Source organism: Haemorhous mexicanus, chromosome 6, assembly GCF_027477595.1.
Source record: "Haemorhous mexicanus isolate bHaeMex1 chromosome 6, bHaeMex1.pri, whole genome shotgun sequence".
NCBI classification, from domain to species: domain Eukaryota; kingdom Metazoa; phylum Chordata; class Aves; order Passeriformes; family Fringillidae; genus Haemorhous; species Haemorhous mexicanus.
The window spans coordinates 1722849-1742769 of NC_082346.1; the positions used below are offsets into that span (position 1 = coordinate 1722849).

The window sequence follows — 19921 nt, forward strand, 5'->3', positions numbered from 1 at the left end:
TTAGTGAAGGTTATCTGAAATCAGTGGAGATATTACCTAAATAAATATTAACATATTTCATCCAGTGGGTGTAGTTTCTAGCTCTGCAGAGGCAGATACCCAAGAAATGTGCACAACAATCCAAAAACTTCCAGGGTGTGATCAAAAACCCACTGATAGCAACTAGAAATATGAACATTGATTTCAGTGATCTTTGTGTCTGAGAACTCTCTCTGTCCTTTCTGCAGTCACCTGTCAAGATACCAAAATAATGCAGATCCAGAAGGATTATGGTATGAAATGAAATAACTTATTCCTACTTGTCTGTAAAACATCAAGCACATTACTGATTATCAGTCAACAATTAATGGTAATGACAAAGGCTGACAAGATTCACAAGCAGTTTTTACAATAAATTGTAAAATATATTTCAAAGATACTGGTAACTAATTAGTTTGTATCCACAGCAGTAATTAATTTACACTGACTGTTTTTTTAACTTCGGGGCATCTTTAATGAGTACTTCTAATTTTGTAATTTGCAACCTTGACAGAAGCTAGAAATTACTTCAGCTTTTTCAGAAATCACTTAATTATTGAAAGGTTTTAGTTTGCAGTCCAAATGAGGTGATGGCATCAAACAAGGTCACATCAGCTCTTGGAGAAACTGCACGCTCTGTGTAAATTTAATGAATGCAGTACATGCTAATAAACTGCTCAAGGACTTGTAGGGTTGGTTTTTTGATTAAATTAAAGTTCTATAACATAAAAAGAACACACAGTGATTAAAGAGATAAAAAGAAACTTCTAATGAAGAAGTGTTATTTCATTTTATATTGAAGTATAAATTAAATATTCGAGAAAGGGATTGGCTTCAGAGTTGCCATTGTTTTGATTAAACGTGCAAATTCAAAGACATTTAAATGAAATTGGAGAGGATTTACTCAATAATGTAGTGAAAGAGGTTTTCCAGATGTGAATGGAGTTTGCTTAAAAAACCTTGTAAGCAGACTGATTTGGGTATTTGCAAGGTAGTGTGAGTGACAGGTGGCTCTGCAGTGCTGTGGGGTGCCTGGTGGGAGTGCAGGGGTGACAGGGGTCTCAGGACTTGGCAGGTTGCTCTGAGAAGCCACTTGGTGTGTTCCTGCTCCTGTAGCTGCCTCCCTGGTGCCATCCCCCTGCACTGCCCCACGCTCAGGTCCTGTCCCCCTCCAACAGAGGGGGACTCACAGCTGGGCTGTTGTGCCACCACCTGTGTCCTCTCCTGGTTTCAGTTGCTCTCCCAGTGTGGGGAGCCTGTTTTCTCTCTACTCTGAGGTGCTGCTTTAACCTTGGTAAACATAAATTCTCACAGATTTAGGGCCACAGTTATAACCACGTGCCAATAAACATTCAGTACATTAAGAGTGCTTAGAGCAGATTGTCCACAAGCCACAACAGCTGAAGATTGGAAAGGGAGTTTCCCCTCCTTTCCCCCTCACCCCTCTCCAGCAGAATCTCTGTACTCATTTAATGTCCCTGCCATCTCTCCTTTGATTTGCTTAGTTCAGGTCATGGGCTATGCTGATTTTGGTCTTTCAGCCCTGTGAGTGTTCCCCTTGGCACTGCTACTGTCCCTTTGGACCTAGAGGTTTTGTTTTATGGAATTTTGCTACCTTTGGGTAGTGATGAAGGAACAAGGAACTCTTTCAAGAAGAGAAATCTCTCTAAGCTCTCCTTGGGGCTGTACCACATATATGAACCTCCTCAGGAAATTCAAGAATAAAGAGCCCTTTCTCAGGCTGCCTTGGAAGGGAGCATTGAAAACACACTGAAGTGGGCTCAGAGCTCTTTGGAAGGGAAACTCCAGTTGCTGTGTTCTTTTCCTGAAAGACTGTTTTTGCAATGTAAACCAGCAGGACCAGAACCTCAGGAAGTCCCTCCAGGGTAAAGCAAACCTTTTGCCTATCTGAGACTCCAGCAATCATGGAAAAAGTACTCCCAAAGATACACTGACCACATTGATCACATTTCAAAACTTTCCAAGGCAAAGCCTGAGGCCTGTTGGTGCAGTTTTGCAATGGATGCTTTTACAGCATGACATGTGAATTACTATTTATTGTTTCAAAGTGATGAAAGCATATATTATTTTTTACAACTGCATATATATATTTCAAGATTTGGTAGGAAATTGAGATTTTTGCTGGTAATTTCCACTGCTTGCCTATCGTAGGTAAATTATCTTCATGGGCAACAGGAAAAGTTGCTGAATTTCCTTTTAAAATGGTTTAGGAAATTATTCAGATGTTTTCCTTGCAATTTGTACAAGTAGGTTAGTCATTAAGTATTACTGATTGCAGCCACAGTATGCTCAGAAATACAACATTTTACTTCAAACCATTCCATGTGGTTTGAAAAAGGCTTTGAAGCTCTTATCTTTACACTTCCTGCTAAAGCCATGGGTGATAATTTGAAAAGGCTCTACTGATTTTTAACTTTTGTATGTGTTTATAGCCATCAAATAAAACAGCAGTTCAGGAAAACTAGTGTGGTGCTGTTCAGTGTGGATAAAGCCTGAATAAAGATTGCTAATGACAGCAAAAAATAGCTGCCAAATCCACAGGGGAAATGTGTGAAGCTGCAAGGAACCAACCCCTCAGTTGCTATTCCTTCTTGTCTACAGGAATTTTATTAGATGAAGAACAGGCCACTCTAAAAGGCTTCTCAGCTTCCCTCTGAGTAGAATCTTTGAGAAGATGTATTTCTTAGGATTAAAATATGAATTAAAAAAAAAAAAAAAGATAAAAATTGTATGTGACTAAAAGGTATTTGGTCAGAGTAATTAATTAGTCTTTCCTGTGCACTTCTGATGTGAGATTTATGCCACCTCAAGGTTTTTCTCTTGAAAACCATCCAGCTATTCACAGCAGCTCCAACACAATGGTTAGAGCACCAGGGATTAATGTAAATGAGTGAAAGAGATGGGGGGAGGTAGGAGTGGTCAGGTTCAAGTGGGCACTTGGTCTAGAAGGGAAAGAAACGGCAAGAAATTCCATTATTTAAAACATAGAATTTAAAAGAAAAGCTGATGCTTTTTGTAGCAATTAATGATGTTTATTGTTTAGTATTCATGCATGCAGTTCAGTGTAGTGTTTAGTGTATGAATAGCAAAGCCCTTCATTCCTTGGCTGGAGATTTTTCATCTTTCAGGGAGCTGGGGATCCTGACTTCCATGAGATCCCAGGATCATGTCATTTGAAAGTCCTGCTTTAATGCCTGCTACCTACATTTCTATTTGGTTTTTTTGTTTTGTTTTGTTTTGTTTTGTTTTTAACAACTTACTGCTCCCTAAATGCAATGAAACATTTGGAGAAAAAGGAGATTTCTTGCTGGACTGTAATCTCACTGGCAAAGAACAGTGGGGGAGAGAAGGGACATTGGCTTGTCCCAGATGTGACCAGCTGAGCATGTCAGGATTGTACTTTCTGCCTTTTTAAAGCATTGCCTCTGCTTCCACTCAGCCAGGTTTCATAGCCTGTATCTAAGGGCATTCTCCTTATTGAGTGCTGTAACTAATTTTTATGCATTTCAGGAAATTTTTGCTTGGAAATAATATGATTTTGAAATTGTTTAATGAAACTTAGAAGTTCTGTTTTGATAGCTAATTAATTGATTGAAATTAATTAGTCTTGGAAAATAGAACAAAGACTGACAGTGTCTGGGAGGAAGGAGTGGCCACTGGAATTGATTAGTTGGAGTTTATTCAGGTAGTGGGTAATTTTTATTTGCAAACTCTGTTAAGGACTTGGTCATCTCAGGTTGTTTTTTGAAAACATCTCACTTCATTATTAAGTCAAATCGTAGTTTCCTGATAACTGAATCAATGCTGAAATTACACATGACACTGCTCTTCCAAATTTCAGCTCCTAGAAATCTGCTTGGAAATTCAGCTTACTGTAGACTGTGAACTTTTTGGCTCAACTTGTTGTCAAGACAGCATTGTGACCTAGCTCTGAAAAATCCCACAAAAGCTTTGGTGTTCCCTGGCCTTGGCTCAAGGCCATCCCTGGTTGCAATGAGCAGAGGCATGTGCATGAGCACTGTGAATTGCCCTGTCCTGGGCTAAGTTATGACCACCTCTACATCTTCCTTGTCTTTTATGATACTAATTTAGGCAGTGCACAGTGAGTAACTCTGGAACAATTTATAGCTGGATGTCCATGCTGCACTGAGGAATTACTTGGACTGAAAGCAGGCGTTGTGTGAGCACAGCCTGGTGGGACTTCACATTTAATCTCCATTAGGAGGTGTAGCTGGACCATTTATAATTAAATGTTTGACAAACTAATTTTTTTGTTAGATCATTAAACTAGATTGCCCACTTAATATGATATTTAGAAAGGACACCAATTTTGTTTCCAGATTATTTATTTTTGTGCCAGATCAGGTGCATATTTATTTTCAAATATTTATTATCATCTCAGTTTTGCCCTGATATTGATAATGATTATGTTTTTTTACTATAATGGTCTTCCAGGTTCTGGACACAGAGATGTGCTGAAGTCTTTTCAGCTTCCTTTTTGACTGTACAGCAGGTTCATGGGTTAGCTCCCTTTCCACAGAGCTCTGCAAACCAGGGCTCTATCTCTTCTCCCAGCATATGCTGAATGCAATTAGGCACCAGTTCAGAAAAAAGCTTTGTAAACATTCTGAATTCATGCCACATTTTCTGGTCTCAGGAGCTGCCAAATGCCTAAATGCTGTATTCGAGCCAGATGTCTAAATATATAAAATGAATGACTGAACAAAGTGCCTCCTTAGCAGAGCATATGCCTGTAGGGTGGACAGATCTGAGGGGCCTGAGATCAGCTCCTGAACAGGATGCTTTTCCAGCCCACATCCCTGGCCACCAGGAGGGAGACCAGAATATGACCCCCTGGGTGAGGGTACAAGAAAGAAGCACCCTCACTCTCATTTTTTGCTCTCTTAGGATGAGGTACCAGGCCTCAGGAGTGTCTGCTGGCAGTTATCATAAGGCAAACTCTGTCACTCCTCAGTGAGTGCACCTGCCTCTGGGACACCCAGGTACTTGTTCAGCAGAATCAAACAGTTTGGGTACATCTGGTCTTTCACCTGAGCAGCATCCACTCAACCATGATGAATGGGCTGCCTTGATCTTGTTAGGAAGCTTCTGTGGTACAAGATACACAGAAAAAGAGCTGCTATGTAAAAATAACTCGTGTACTTCAGTGACTCTTAAGTTTGCCAAAGTGGTTTTCTCTTTTGTTGAAAGCAGAAAGAGTAAATCAGAAACGAAAGCAGTAATTATGATTAATATTGTGTACTTTAGCTCAGTTGTGGTAGTGGGCAAAACTGAAATCTAATTGAGCAGGTAGAGTAACCTACATCAAGAAGCTATTGTAAGAGTAGTTTCTGATTAAATTGTTCACACATTTTCATTAGGCAGTCTTGGTATTCATCTCTCCTCAAAAGGAATAGATCTGGTCCTTTCTCAGCCATGTTTAAAGCAAAGCATCAGGTGCAGTTGTATTCCTCATCTTCGTGGAACCTGAAATTTCAGCAGCCTTAAAAAGCTGCTTGGCTTAGTTTCCCTAGAATGACGAGCTGCCTAGTTTGAGATTCTGGGTAGTGCATATATGGTCTGGTATGGACTGTGCAGAACCTCAGAGAAAAGTCTTGCAAGGCTTAAAATTTGAACCTGGTGTTACTATTTTGAATTTGCTATAAATAATTTTATTAATAATCTTGAAAACAACTGAGTTGATCCAGGCAGAGTGCAATGAGAGGCTACAGGTAATGTAGAAATCTGTAGTAAGGTGAAGTAGCAATAATAATTTATGGTAAGGCAAAGTAATAACCCTCCCCTCCCAACCTCTTTGTAGTGCAAGAAGCCTTGAGTGGTTATTCTCCTTTCTAGCAATGAAATAAAACAATTCCAGTGTGTTTGCTGGAGGCCAGCCGTGGTGTAGGGAGCTGCCACTAGCAGAATGTCCTTTTATTTTTCCCTGCCAGGTGTGGCAGTGTGGAGGAAGCGTTGAGGTTCTGCCTTGCTCCAGGATTGCCCACATCGAGAGAGCGCATAAACCGTACACGGAGGATCTGACCGCTCACGTCCGCCGAAACGCGCTGAGGGTGGCTGAGGTCTGGATGGATGAGTTCAAGAGCCATGTCTACATGGCCTGGAACATACCCCAGGAGGTGAGTCACAGACATCAGTGCTTCCAAGCTTTGGCTCTAGATCCCTTTCGTTTTGGTTACTTGTCACAGTCACATTTTCTGGAAAAATCCTTTTGCCCAGGATTTTTCTCCTGGGAAGCTGAGAAGCCTCAGAGAAAAAGGAAAACAATAATTGTCTCATTTGCTTCTCCTGTGTTTTGCTCCTTTGGAATGTGTTTGGATGTTGTTTATCTAACTGGTGATTGTTTCATTGGATTCTGGTGTGAATTGTTTTCACCCTTTGGCCAATCAGGGCCAAACTGTGTCGAGACTCTGGAAAGAGTCAGAAGTTTTCATTATTATCTTTTTAGCCTTCTATAAGTATCCTTTCTGTATTCTTTAATATAATATAGTATCATAAAATAATAAATTAGCCTTCTGAGAACATGGACTCAGATTCATCATTCCTTCCTTCATCTGGGCACCCCACAAATACAATAGTTACTACCCTGAATTTTGATTTTTTCTGGTAGGATTTTATTTATTTGTATGTATGTATGTATTTATGTCTCACTTACAGGCATAAGGTGTATGCCCATACATACACAAATGCATATAAACATATATATGTAGTTGTGTCTCATTCTAGAATAATTTTGTTGTCTTTAGGTCCCTTAAAAATTAATTTCTTGTCGAGTTTATTCTCTTCACTGATGACTCTTCATGGATATTTTAAACTGGTAGCTGCAGAAATATGGGGGGGAAAAGCCATCAAATCTACATTGCACATCTTAATTTGAATTTTAGTCTCCTATTTACCATCACAGAGAGCTATAATTCCATCAGATTTGTGAGGAGAGATCTGCCGGGGGGTGTTGACATCTATTGAAGCAAGTGTGGGGTGTCTGAGAAGTGAGGGTGGCTTGGTGGGTGTCATGACATGTTGCAGATTCTTGCTGCAGCTCCCCACTGGACTGTTTGTCCTGATTTCTTTTCCATGGGTGAAAAGAAATTTCACCCATGGAAAAGAAATTGTATTGAAGAGATGATGTCAGATGGCCAACGTCAGAGTTCAGTTTGATTTTAGCTGTTCTTCATTTCTGCAGCCAATGGTATCTAATCTGTGAACAGCTTTGAGCTAAAGGGCTCAGAGCAAGGGGACTGTACTCAGAATCTGGGTGATTGTTTCCACCTAGAAGCTGGGAAGCATGGTTCTGTTGAATTTGGAGTTTAACTCAGAGGACACCTCTCATCATTACAGCAAAAGCAAAGTCTAGACTTAAATTAAAGGGCAGATTAGTTTTTCTTTAATAAAATCTCTCTAATTTGATGACAGTTCAGAGAAACTGGTTTTGCTGCAATTTCTGTGTCAGGAAATAAAATGCTGTACTTCTCCTTTAGTTTAATTAGAAGAAAATGTTAGAAACAAAAAATCAGCTAAATACATAAAAGGTGATGTTGGTTCAGCTGCTCTCAGTAGCTCCTTGCATCTCTCATGATTAAAACTAGATAATTTTGGCAAAGTGGGGAAGTCATTGTCCTATTTTAGGTTGCAGCATTTGCCACATGATTTGCTATGACCATGAAAAAAAAATCCTTCATAACTTGATATAAGAAAGGACTTTTCTGAAAGTCCCATGCTCACAGAATCCAAACTGTCCTCTACATGTCTCTGTTTTGAATAGTTGCACAGCAGTCCATACAAGAATAAAGACATTTCTGCACAGGATAGCAGAAATTTACTTATTTTAGGTCACAGCAATCCCAAATGAATTTTATTTGTGATTAGCCTGGTAGATTTAAATTTCAGTTTCAATTTCATATTGTTAATGATTTTCTTGAAGATTGGTTCATCTTCATTGATTGATCCAAGTTTTAGTTTTTTGACTTGCAAACAGAACAATAACAGAAAACTTAGAAATTCCTTTTGCTAACGAGGGTGTACAGCACTGATTTGAATCATATTCATCCAGAGGTGATGGTGGTGTTTAATCTTGTTCAAATTTGAGGAGGGATTTTTAGCATACTTTGCCAATGTGGAAGTCAGTTTTACTTTAGTTAAAAAATGCTTCCATAATAAAATATACTTGTTCCAGATTAGCATTAATTCAGGGCTTTGGGGTGCAGTGGTTGTTTCAGCAGCTCAGAAATATAGATACTTACACAGATACCTCTTTTCTTGTGTAACTGAGAAAATTCAGTGCTTTCAGTGTTTTTTTAAAATCTTGTCAAAATCTTTGGGGTTTTTGTGGCCCAGTAAAGGCTGTTGTTTAAGGAGATAGATTATAAGATTTCCCTATGAAAATGTATTTATCCTGTGTTTTGCTCTGAGGCAGAAGTCATTGAGCACAGCGTGGAGCAAAATGTCTCATTTTACTTTCTGTCAAGAGCAGGCACAGATTTGCACTTAGATCAGTCTCTAAAAATTTCTGCTGTGTGATTTTGATGTGATAAATTATTGATTTTTATATACAGGGCCTTTATGAAAGTCATGCTTTGTGATCTGCTCTTATGAAAAGTAGAAACTAGGTTAGCCACAAATGTGAAGGAGAACAAAAATTACGGGAGAGAATATTCAGCAACTGCTTTTAACAAAAATAACAACTTCTCTTTTTACATTACAAAAGAACTTTAATAAGTGCTATTTCTGAGAGGTGAGCTGAGCTTCTGCTCTTTGCAGTCAGCAGTAATCCAGACCTCAGAAATGGCCAGGAAGTGTCCTACTCTATTGATTGGGCCACAGTGGGACACCAGCAATGCCCATGTTTCTAGGGCAACTTGCTACTTCTGCCAATTCCTTCTGGATTTGGAAAGTGCCAGGAAATTAGAGAAAAGCAGTGATACTCATTGGAAACTGGATTTAAACCCCTCTGGAGTCAACAGGAGTAGTCCCATCCACCAAAGCAGACTGTGGAAGAAGCCCTGCCATGGTGAAGTGTATCATATTTAACTGGGACAGTTCTGGGCTGTGTGTGGGTAACAGGCTCACTCCACAACCAAAATGTGTTTATTGTCCTAGGTCACAATGATGTTTGGCTCTTGGGGATGGTGCTGTGCAGGGCCAGGAGCTGGGCTCAATGATCCTGATGGGTCCCTGCCAACTCAGTTTATTCTGTGATTCTGCAATGAGGGAGATTCTGGGTGTGTGGTTTACACAGAGGTGTATCACTGATGTCTCTCTGGCTTCTTCTGCCCTTTGTTTCACGTGCAGGACTCTGGAATTGATATTGGTGACATTTCAGAGAGGAAGGCCCTGAGGAAAAAGCTGCAGTGCAAGACCTTTAGGTGGTATCTTGTCAGCGTGTATCCAGAAATGAGAATGTACTCAGATACCGTCGCCTATGGGGTGGTAAGGACCCTGTTTGCATTTCCCTTTGTACAAACAGGGGGGCAAAAGGTGTAATAGTGGAAGTAATTAATGAAGACAATGCCTGACTCAAGTAAATGAGATCAATTTAGAGTCACTAGTTAAATAATATGGTTAGTTGACAGAGACGGCTGCTCTGCTGTCATTTGTGCTGAGATGTACTCAACATTACCTTCCTCCCTGATTTTTTGTTGTGTTTGTTTGCTTCATGGCTTGCCTTCCACACAGAAATATTCAAGGTGTGATTTTGCAGACACATTGGAGCTGGCAGGTTTGTGGCAGCAGGGGAATTCACAAAATAGACTCAGTATTTCAACTGCAACCTTCTTAAGATTGTAGGCAGATCTTAATTTAGAATCATGGAGTCATTTAGGATGGAAAGACCTTTAATATCATCAAATCCAACTGTTAAAAGCTGATGCTTTCCCTTATTAGACTTTTAGCCATTTAAGGGAAATCCTGATCCACCCCAGAACAGGTATCACAATCAAAGACTAACAGTCCAAGTTAACCAGATCTCACACAGAGATTTTCCCATGTAGATAGCACCACTAGAGAGGTTTGAGAACTACATTGCATCCAACAGAAAGTGCAGCTAAATCCATCCATTTTGGGCTCATCATTACTTGTGGGACAGTAGTGCCCTTGTCTGTTTTGCAATCAAGCTTGAGTTGCACGGTGCTAATTAAGGCAGAAGCAAAAACTGGCAGGGCCCCAGACAGAGAGGGCAGGTGTGCATGGCATGGAAGATGAGCAGAATAAATTAAAACAGGCCCATAATAAGGGAGTAGACTGAGGATGAAGGTCTACTATATGAAAATGACCTTTTCACATCTCTTCCACTGTCATTTTCACAAAAATTGATCCCTTGGAATTAATTTTTATTCCTTTTGTAAGACAATCCTAGTTAGGAAATGTGAGAGCAGATCATGTGCTCTCACATTTCACATAGGTGAAAGGTTTGTCTTCAGAAAACTGAGCTGTGCAGTTGGTCAGTATGGCTCTGGAGGAGCCCTGAGGGTGCCACAGAGCAGCTGCTGTGTTTTGGCAAATGAAGGGTTGGTACATCTTGTCGAGTTCCATGGCCCCTGTGATGACAGGTTAAAATAACCATGCTGGCTTGTCATACAGTCATACAAGAAAAGCACTTCCAGCAAAGGTTTAGGTCATTGCTAAATGCATGACTTAATGGTTACCTCCCAAATTGGTCCAGAGCAATGCCAAAATCACACCTGTGTGCAAGGAGCCTCTGCCACACACCATGGCATTGCCCTCAGGGATGCTGTGATCCAATCAAGTGTGGAATTTCCTGAGGAGAAGGCAGCATAGCAGCAAACTAATGCATGGTTCTGCTTGGAGGTGGCTCTGGACAAAAAAGTCTTTTCAGGTAGAAGTGATACAATATAAATAAAGGCTGGGTTGTGGAAGAGCTAAAGTGCTCATCTTAGGATCAACTCCACACTGTGCAAGTCAAAAAGAAAATCAGCAACAGTGATTTTATACTCTGCTGAGAGATTTTCATCAACCAGAAAGAGTAAGAAGAGTTTTTTACAGAAATGCTGAGCCCAGTGGTCAGCCTGGAGAACAGAAGGCTTCAGGGAGACCTTAGAGCAACCTTCCAGTACCTAAAGAGAGCTAAAGGGAGCTGGAGAGGGGCTTTTCACCAGGATGTATAGTGGTAGGGCAAGAGGGAATGGCATTAAACTGAACAAAGGCAGGGTTAAATTAGATATTTGGAAGAAATTCTTTAAGGGTTGTAAGGCACTGGAAAAGGTTGCCCAGAGAGATCCTGGACTCTTTGTCCCTGGAGATGTTGGAGATCAGGGTGGATGGGTCTTTGAGTAACCTGGTCTAGGGGAAGGTGTCCTAGCCCATGGCAGGGGGGTTGGAATGAGATAATCTTTAATGTGTCTTGGTTTACAAGACAGATGTCTGCTAGGGAAGGCAGGAATGCCTTGGAATGAGAATGCAAACCCCCTCCCTCCCTCCCTCTGAATTATTGTAATTTCAAATTTAAGGGGGCTCTCAGGCAAAGATATGGGAATAGGAATAACAGTTCTTTATGTGAGAAACAGCTACTCACGTCTCATCGTTTAGGAAGGTTTATTAAACCTTATCAAAAGTACAACAGAAGACTGAATAAAGAAAAAAGGTTATGGTGTTGGGAGGAAAAGATTTTCCCTGCCATGTGCCCCCTCCCTCACAATGGAGGTTTTCCCTCTTAACCCTTTAACACCCCCCCCCAAAGTTCTGTCCATCAACCCCTTCTTCACTGTCCAGTGGTGGAGATCTCTTCCTCAAATCCGGGTTGGATGTCAGATGTCACCACAGTGACAAGCTGACCTTCCCAGATATCCCAACCCAGCTGTCCCTTGATAACCACGTGAGGAGTTACAACAAAACTATAAATCCATAAACTTTTCTTAACCTATACACATGCTATTTGTCCATTAATTGTGAGAGTCAATCATTGCATTACTCATCTGTCACAGGGATGAGCAGAACTCCCAGGCTGGTTGGCGAGGAGGATCAGCAGTTTGGAGGGATGGAACTGCTGGGATGTGTGGGCCAGGCTCAGGGTGTGGCTGCAGCGTGTGCAGAAACCCACAGCAGTACTGAACAAACAGCAGGGTGTCCTGCTTTAGGGCAAATTTGGGAGAAAGCCTCCCAAGGGGGCCCCTCCAGAAAGCAAACCTACATGGCCCCTCCCCTCAACCAGTTCAGGAAGGATTCCTGGGAGAGAAGTGGAAAGAACCTGTTTATTTAACAGGCACAGCACCCCCAGCACACAAAATGAACAATACCAGATGACACCACTCTTTCATCACTCTGACAAAGATGACAAATTCAGAAAGTCTCTCCTGGGGTGGTCACTGTGTTATCAGTACCTCCAGTTCTGGGGCAGCTGCTGCAGCCACAGGGTGCAAACTCCTGGTGTTTGCCAGGTCCCAGTCTGGAGCAGGTTTGAGTAGTTCTAAAAAAGGGAAAGGAGAAACAGTCCAGGGAAAAATTCAGACTGCTTAGCTAAGCTAACTAATGGGCAGAAGCAAAAAGCAGGAGCAAAGCAGAAGCAAGAGCAAAGCAAAAATCCAAGCAAAAAGCAAAAGCAGCACTATGTACTGCCTCGTTTGTGTTCTACCAGCCATGGGGGAGCAGGCTGAGAAGAAACCAAAACAAAACATTTGCTCTTCAGAGGCACAGAACATAATATCCAGCATTAACAGCACACATGAGTGGGGATACAAGCATCCTAATGTCACCCTGGGACAGGGGACAGTGGTGGTCTGGCTCTGAGCAGGACAGGGAGAGGCAAGGTTTGGCATTCCCAGGGCACACCCAGGGCAGGTGATGTGGTGATTGGTCCCTGGTGAGTTCTCCCTGCAGTAAACCACAGCCTGGCCATCCTCCTCCGATGCCAAAGAGAGAGAGAGAGAGCAGCTGTCCCCAGCCCTGTCTCTTTTCACCTGCCCCCATTCTCGTGTGAAAAACACCAGTCACTTGTTTTTAAAATTTTAAAAGTTTAATAGTAATAAATGGTTATAAATATAGCAATATAATTCGAGTAATAAAAATTTGGATTAGGACAATATGAGACAATAAAAACAAAGAGTTATGGATAGTCCAGGTACCTCTTTCTGGGCAAAATAAGCCCCAAAAAGGACCCACATTAACAGAGGATTAACTCTTAAAAGCCACAGCCTGGTGCACATTCATACACCTCATCCATGGTGCATCAATTCCATTCACACACAGGATTCTGTCTGGGCAGTGCCAGCTTCTAACTCTGAATCCTGACGGCGTCTGCAGGGCTGAGTGAGGCAGGAAGAAGTTCATTTCATTCTGATAATGGGGCAATAAATTCTCTTTCTCTGAAAGATTCAGGTGTCCTGTGGCTGCTATCTCAGTGCGAGTCCTCTCTTTAAAAAAAAATATCTTACATGGCATAGTTTCTATTTTAACATTTTGTTATAACCTAAAACTATATTTAACACACTGCTTAAGAAAATTAATACAGCATCACTTTTTAACATAACACATATAAAATTCAATTTAATATTTGCCAAAAGCCAATCATAAAATACACATTTTTCCCATCGAGCTATCTCTGCCTGCCCCCCAGAGAAACTCCCACAAACCAAAGGAGTTCCTCTCAAGCACCCAGCCATCAGTGCTTCTTAGCAACTCAGTGGGAAGAAATTCCAGAGGTAACAAGGAAAGAACAGCAGAAACCCAACCCCCAACACAACCCAAGCCATTCAGATTTAGGCACTGCCCAATAATGCCCATGATTATCATCAGCTGAGAGAGATGTGAGGAGCAGGCCCTGTTTGTACCATCACAAAGGAAGCAGTGGACACCTATGACAACAGATAAAGAAGGCACGTTTTGTGAAATACACAGCTCACTGTTTTATGAAATACTGTTGTATGACACAAGATTAAATGCCCCTATCCTTCTAGTAAAAGAATCACTTGGATGTCTGATCTTCTTTTGTGTCTGCTTTGCTGTTTGCTTGCACATCTTACAGCAGAGAAAGGTGTGATATTTCACACCAGGTCAGCTGCTTTCTGATTCTCTAAATGCTTCCATTCATCAACTGCCTTCATTCTTTATTTTTTTTTAGAAAATAGAGATACTGCTGCTCTAGCATTATCATCAATTTTAAAAAATCCTGAGTAATTGAAAAAGCTGTCAGAATGAGGGTAAAGGCTAGGATATAGGCACCTACAGAGACACCCCATATATTTATTTCCTGAATCCTACATGTCCTGGTGTTCTGTGAGAGTTAGGGAAATAGCTGCAGCATTCAGGTCTAGCTTAGGCTGTGGAATATAGCCAGGGTTGGGATTGGTGGCAGAGTAAATATTTGGGAAGCAAACTTCTTTCAAAATTGTGCAGTACCCTCCTGTGTAGAAGAAATGTCACTGGGCCAAAAGCTATTGTATTCAGTGTAACCATCATTGTTTCTGGGTTTCAGCACAGGGATTGTCTGTTATGTTTTGGATTGTTTTTAAGATTATGTCTTGGTAGGCTAAAATTGCTTTACTCAAGTTAATTTTCAGTTGTGACAAAGCCCCTAGATTTTGTGAAGTGATTGTTCCTGAGAATCTGGGCCTCAGATTTTGAAACAGCATCATTAGTTAACAGGTCAGTGGCTGTTTTGTTTCTGGCTTTTTGCTTCCTTTATTATGGGGATTGGTCTGGAAAAGTTTATAACATTCACACTGGGACATGCATTATGATTGGAGTTGATGGAAGAGGTTTTGAAAACGTGTGGGAAATTAATCCACAAACACCAGAGGTTTATGTCCAAAAAGGAGACAGAGGAGTCCCTTTTTGGCTTTATTCCAATCAAGGCAGAGGCCATGAAGCATCCCCTGGGATCTCTCACATTTTTGGAGGACACAGCTTCCTTTTTATCCCAGTTTCCTGGCTGCATTTCCCTTCTCTCTTTCCCCCTTGGCTGAGGTACTTGAGAGGTTCAGACTTCCCAGAACACCTGATCCCAAAGATTTCCCTCTAATGTACAACCCTCCCTTTTCATTTTTAATTCTCACAGAATTTAGGGGTGTTTCTTCCCCATTGCTTCTTTCATCTTTCAATGTCTATTTTCATTTCTCAGCAAACCTAAAGTTTATTAAAATCAAATCTCTTTTTCCATTCATCAATCAGTGGAATCCTTCCCAGTGTTTCTGTTATCTCCCAGTGCTGGTTTTATCTCCCAGCAGCCCCACAGCTGCTTTGGAAAGACAAATCCCTCATTCCTCTCAATGACACAGGGGTAGTGTTATAGATGGGTTATGCTGTGGCTGGCTCTCACAATTAGGGGATGAATAACATGTGCATGTTAAGAGAAGTTTCACTGGTTTATACTGGTGTTTTTGTGACATGTTCTGCCCATAGTCCTCTTTCCCCTCCTGCTTGTGTTGTTGTCCCTGGATGGCCTTGCTAGGTGGGGCATTTGGGGGGAGGGCAGGCTGGGTACCAGGAGGGGTGGCATGGCAACACCTGGCCTGCAGTCAAGGTGTAGGGAAGAAGTGTCCACCAGTGGACAGTGAAGAAGAACTGACTGACAGACTCTGGGAGGGGCCAGGGTTACCTGAGGGAACACCAGTGGTATCAAAGGTGGAGCAGCCCCTTTGTGGGGGAGCACGTGGTGGTGTAGTTCTGCACTCCCACTGCTGTGCTTTCTTGTTATTCAGTCATTTGTTGTATTTGTTAAGGTTTAATAAACCTTTGAAATTTCAAAGTGAGAGATTGTTTCTGACAGGTAGTGATAGACCCAGGCATGAATTAATAAGGCTGATATTTATCATTTGTTTAGATAGAGAGGAATGCTTTGACATCTGTTTGTGATTAGAGTCATGGCTGTGGTTACGTTATGAATAAGAAATAGAAAGCTTTGAGAGAAGATTTTATGTAATTCTCAAGGCTTTAATTCTTGAGAGTAATGCCAATATTTATACCTAATGCATATTTTCTCTCTAGTGTTGAGATGCACCCTGTCCATGACTGGATTTAGAGTTAGATTTAGAGTTGGAAGTCTTGAAGAGATGAGTTGACCACACCATCCCAAAAAAAACTTCATCCCAAAAAAAACTTCATTTCCTCTCAAACCATGACATTGGTTTTGATTTTATTCACTGCCTGGCTTCAGCCTCTGGCCTGTCCACTCTTCTTATGTGCAGTTCTAGGCTTCCTTTCTCAAGGTATTATTTTGGTTTCCTCAAAAGAGGCCCAGCTAGTCACAGGGGGTTGCACAGCACACCTCCACTCCATCAGGCAGTTGTCTCCTGTTCTCTGAGCCAGTCTCACCCCACTGAACACCTTTATGCACATCCAGGGCTATGCAGTCCACATCTTTGTCCTCACACTCTGAACAGACCTCCCAGCTATCTCTGCTCATTAATTTAGCACTTCACTTTTAGAAAACTCTGTCTCAGCATAGCCCAGGTTTTTCACAGGGCTTTGTGCTGACCAGGGCCAAGAACTTTGCAATCTGTTCCTTGCTGTGCGTGGGTTAGCCCAGAATTATCAGGGGAGCTGGTGCATAACAATTGCCCTGAAGTCTCCAGATGTCAGCTGAAAGCAGTTTTCTGGATTATTTCTGGAAATCAGAAGACTCTCATAGCGATTCTTAAAAGCTGTTTAATACTTCATCTATCTTGCACAGCAGGATACATTCAGATTCTGTATATAGTGTGTACCAGAAACTAAATGTTTTTAAAACATCAGATCAAAAAATTATTGCTCTGAAGGCTTTTTGAAATATATCCTGCCTGAAACTTTGTGCAACATTATTGAACTTAGTGGTGCTAGATAATCTGCAAGGAAGAATTTATCTGCAAGGAAGAATTTAGTCCAGATGCTTTCTCCTCAAGATCTTCACTGCAACATATTTTAATTTTGCATATTTCCTTCCTCAACTACATACGATTTATTTTCTCAAAGGAAAGAAAGTAATCACACCATCTTTTTCTCATGTAAAGCTTGCTTGATTTCTTTTTCTTTCTGTTTGTTTTAGCTGCAGAATTCCCTGAAAAGTGATTTGTGCCTTGATCAAGGGCCAGACACAGAGAATATCCCAATCATGTATATCTGCCACGGGATGACACCACAGGTTAGTCTGTCTAATGATCTCTGATTTTGCTGCTGCTGTTAGCAGGTTGTGTGGGAGGAACCATCTTGTGCCTGTCATTGTTTTCCTGCCACAATCCCTTGGTAAGATGTTTAGTAGCTCTTTTAGAGGGAGGCAGCATTATCTCTGCTGTAAATTGAGAAGCTGTGGTATAATCATGCTTTGACAAGGAAGTTGATTTATTAATTTTGAAAGAATTTAAGGAATATGAGAGTCAGCACTGACCCAGATTTGCTGATAAAAGCTTTCTTTTCTGATCCTTAACTGTGCATGTCATATGAATGAAGCAATGCATTTTAAAACATTTTGCATACATGCATAGGTATACTCACAGTTTATTTATGCACCATCTGAAGCCTCCTGCTTTTTTACTTTATTTCCTGTGTCATTTCCATAAATGTGGAATGCACAGCCACCTTCTTCACACCATACAGCTGTGTCAAATTCCAAACCCTGTTCTGGTGAACACCCCTCCTATAAATCTCCTTTTCTTCTTTCTCTGCTCTTGTCCTGTTACTGTAGTATGTGCCAAAGACTCAAATTACCAAAACCTTTCCATTTTCCTACATAACAGCTGGATTTACTAACTTGGCAGACAAGAGGGTTAAGACCTGTGTCTCCCCAGCTAAGTACATGGGCTTAAGTGAAAGGGTTTGGAGGCAAATCTTGACAGGAAAAATAATGTTGCATGGCCTTGAATGTGCCTTTCAAAGACAGATGAGCAGATTACTCAGCCTTAAAAGTAACATATGCAAAAATGACATCAAGGAAATGTGGGAGTGACCAGAGAAATTGAAAAATCCCTCCAGTTTGAATGATTATTCTACCTGACTACATTTTATATTTGCTTTTTTGAAAGGACCCCATAGCACTCCACCCTGTGGAGTAATGGAATGTGGTTGTACCCAGGAGTTGTCAGTTACCTGATTTGACTATACAGCAAAGGAATCCTCACAGTATCTCAGAAATAAACACAGGGCAGCAGGGTGGCCTTGTCCCCTGTGCCTGGACCTCACAGTGAGCTGGGAACATGAGTGGGGTGAGAATTGTGTCTACTGGGTGAGTAGAGACACAATTCCCTACTTCCCTGCCCAGCTGCACATTGGAACATGCTGCAGCTCTGTTCTGCACTGGCTTCCTTTGCTGAGAACCTTTAATATTGATCACTGGTGGCGTGGTGCTTGAGTCAATTATGGATCCCATCCATCAGACTCACCCACTGGATGGGCTGTGCCTTATTTGTCACAGAATGATGTGGGAACCACTGTTTGCCTGCAGGAGCTTTGCAAGACAGTCCTCTATTGGAATAAAATCCCAATATTGCTGGGTGGAACGTGCCTGGGCTTGTCCAGCCCTGGTGCTGGACCAAAGGTGGCAGCTGTGGTGTTTCACTTCAGAGACACCTTTGGCTGGCTGGAAGTTGCAGTTGGGCACTCGGAACAAGTCCAGGCATGGTAGAAACTCAGTTTACCTCTGGTGGAAAGGGTTCAGGCCACGGTGAAGAGGAAAAGGAGAGGATTCTGCCGGAGGGTTAAATCCAGAGTTTTATTCCAGGGTCACAGAGCTCTGGATCTTGGCAACAGCTCCCAACAGAATCCCGACCGCATGGTTTCCATGACTTTTAAGCTCACAGGGAGGGGGGAGGGAAAGGACAGGTGAGCCACCAACCAGGTGGGAGGGGGAGGGTCTCAGGGGACAATGACACCTGGACAGGCCAATGACCCCAGGTCTGAGAAGCATCTTTTGAACTTCTGCCAATCACACAATGCCCTTGCTGGAATGTGGAACTTGATGGACAGCAGTTAGGAAGGGGGCAAGGGGGAGGGGAAGGAAGAGGTTGGCACACCTGAGAGGAACTGGGACAGGATATTGCTTCACACTGCAACAGTGCTCAGTGTCTGCAGAGGGACTGTGCAATTCACCCCTGAGCCAGAGCCATCACTCTCATCCCCTGGCAGGGCACCATAACTCTCGTGGCACCTCATCTGTGACAACAGCACACTGCAGGCATGCCTGTAAATTCCAGTTAGAAACTTTAATTAGAGTTGAGAGACAAGGAACAATAACAGAAGTGACTTCAATTAGCACAGTTCAGTATTCACCAGATAAAGAACTACCTTTGAATGTCAACTCAAGTTCAGTACAAATGAGATAGCAGCAAACAAATGACTGAGGAGAAAGAGACAAGGGAAACTTTTCTAGACTGCTCCTTCCTAATTAAAATGTGCTGTCTCCTCCCCATTACTATGTATTTAATTTTGTTACTAATGTTAAAAACAACATCCAAAAGGGCCCATATTTGGGTGAGATCCCAGTAATGACTGAGAACTTTTTCAAAAGAGAATTAGACTTTTTCTGTGCTAGGGATTATGGTATTAAGAGGGACAGAACTAAAATCACTCAGCATACTTCTGAGATTTCCACTGCAATGTTGCATCTCTTGCTTAAGCTGAGCTGCAGCCCAGCCATGTACTTTTTCTCTTACATGTTGGAAATATTTGTATAAATATTCCTTTTAATCTTAGTGATCTTGCCAATGGCCACTAAAGATACTGGTAAGATGTTAATTTTATTCTAGTAGTGGTGAAATGCTGTATAAAGGGGGCTATTTTTCCTACCTGGCAGTCCTGACAAAACCAGATCAGTGCCCTGATTCAGGACTGGCTGGTTGAGTGTTTGGGTGATGCTGCAAAGTTTTTCTGTTGTAGCTATTCCATTTACCGTTTGATTGCTGCCACCACTTGGCACACTTGCATCTAGATGTGCAATAAAATATCTGAC

At 41.7% G+C, this 19921-nt stretch overlaps 1 protein-coding gene across 4 annotated transcripts in view; it reads left to right on the forward strand.

The window, feature by feature from the left end:
- Nucleotides 1-19921, forward strand: part of GALNT18 (polypeptide N-acetylgalactosaminyltransferase 18) — a 246427-nt gene that overhangs the window by 158954 nt on the left and 67552 nt on the right. For 3 of the 4 annotated variants that reach the window (XM_059848290.1, XM_059848289.1, XM_059848287.1), the window contains exons 8-10: nt 5991-6176; nt 9346-9483; nt 17027-17122. In XM_059848290.1, coding sequence (XP_059704273.1) covers nt 5991-6176; nt 9346-9483; nt 17027-17122 — 420 coding nt within the window. The remainder of the gene's footprint in view (nt 1-5990; nt 6177-9345; nt 9484-17026; nt 17123-19921) is intronic. The other variant, XM_059848288.1, reaches the window with a different exon arrangement.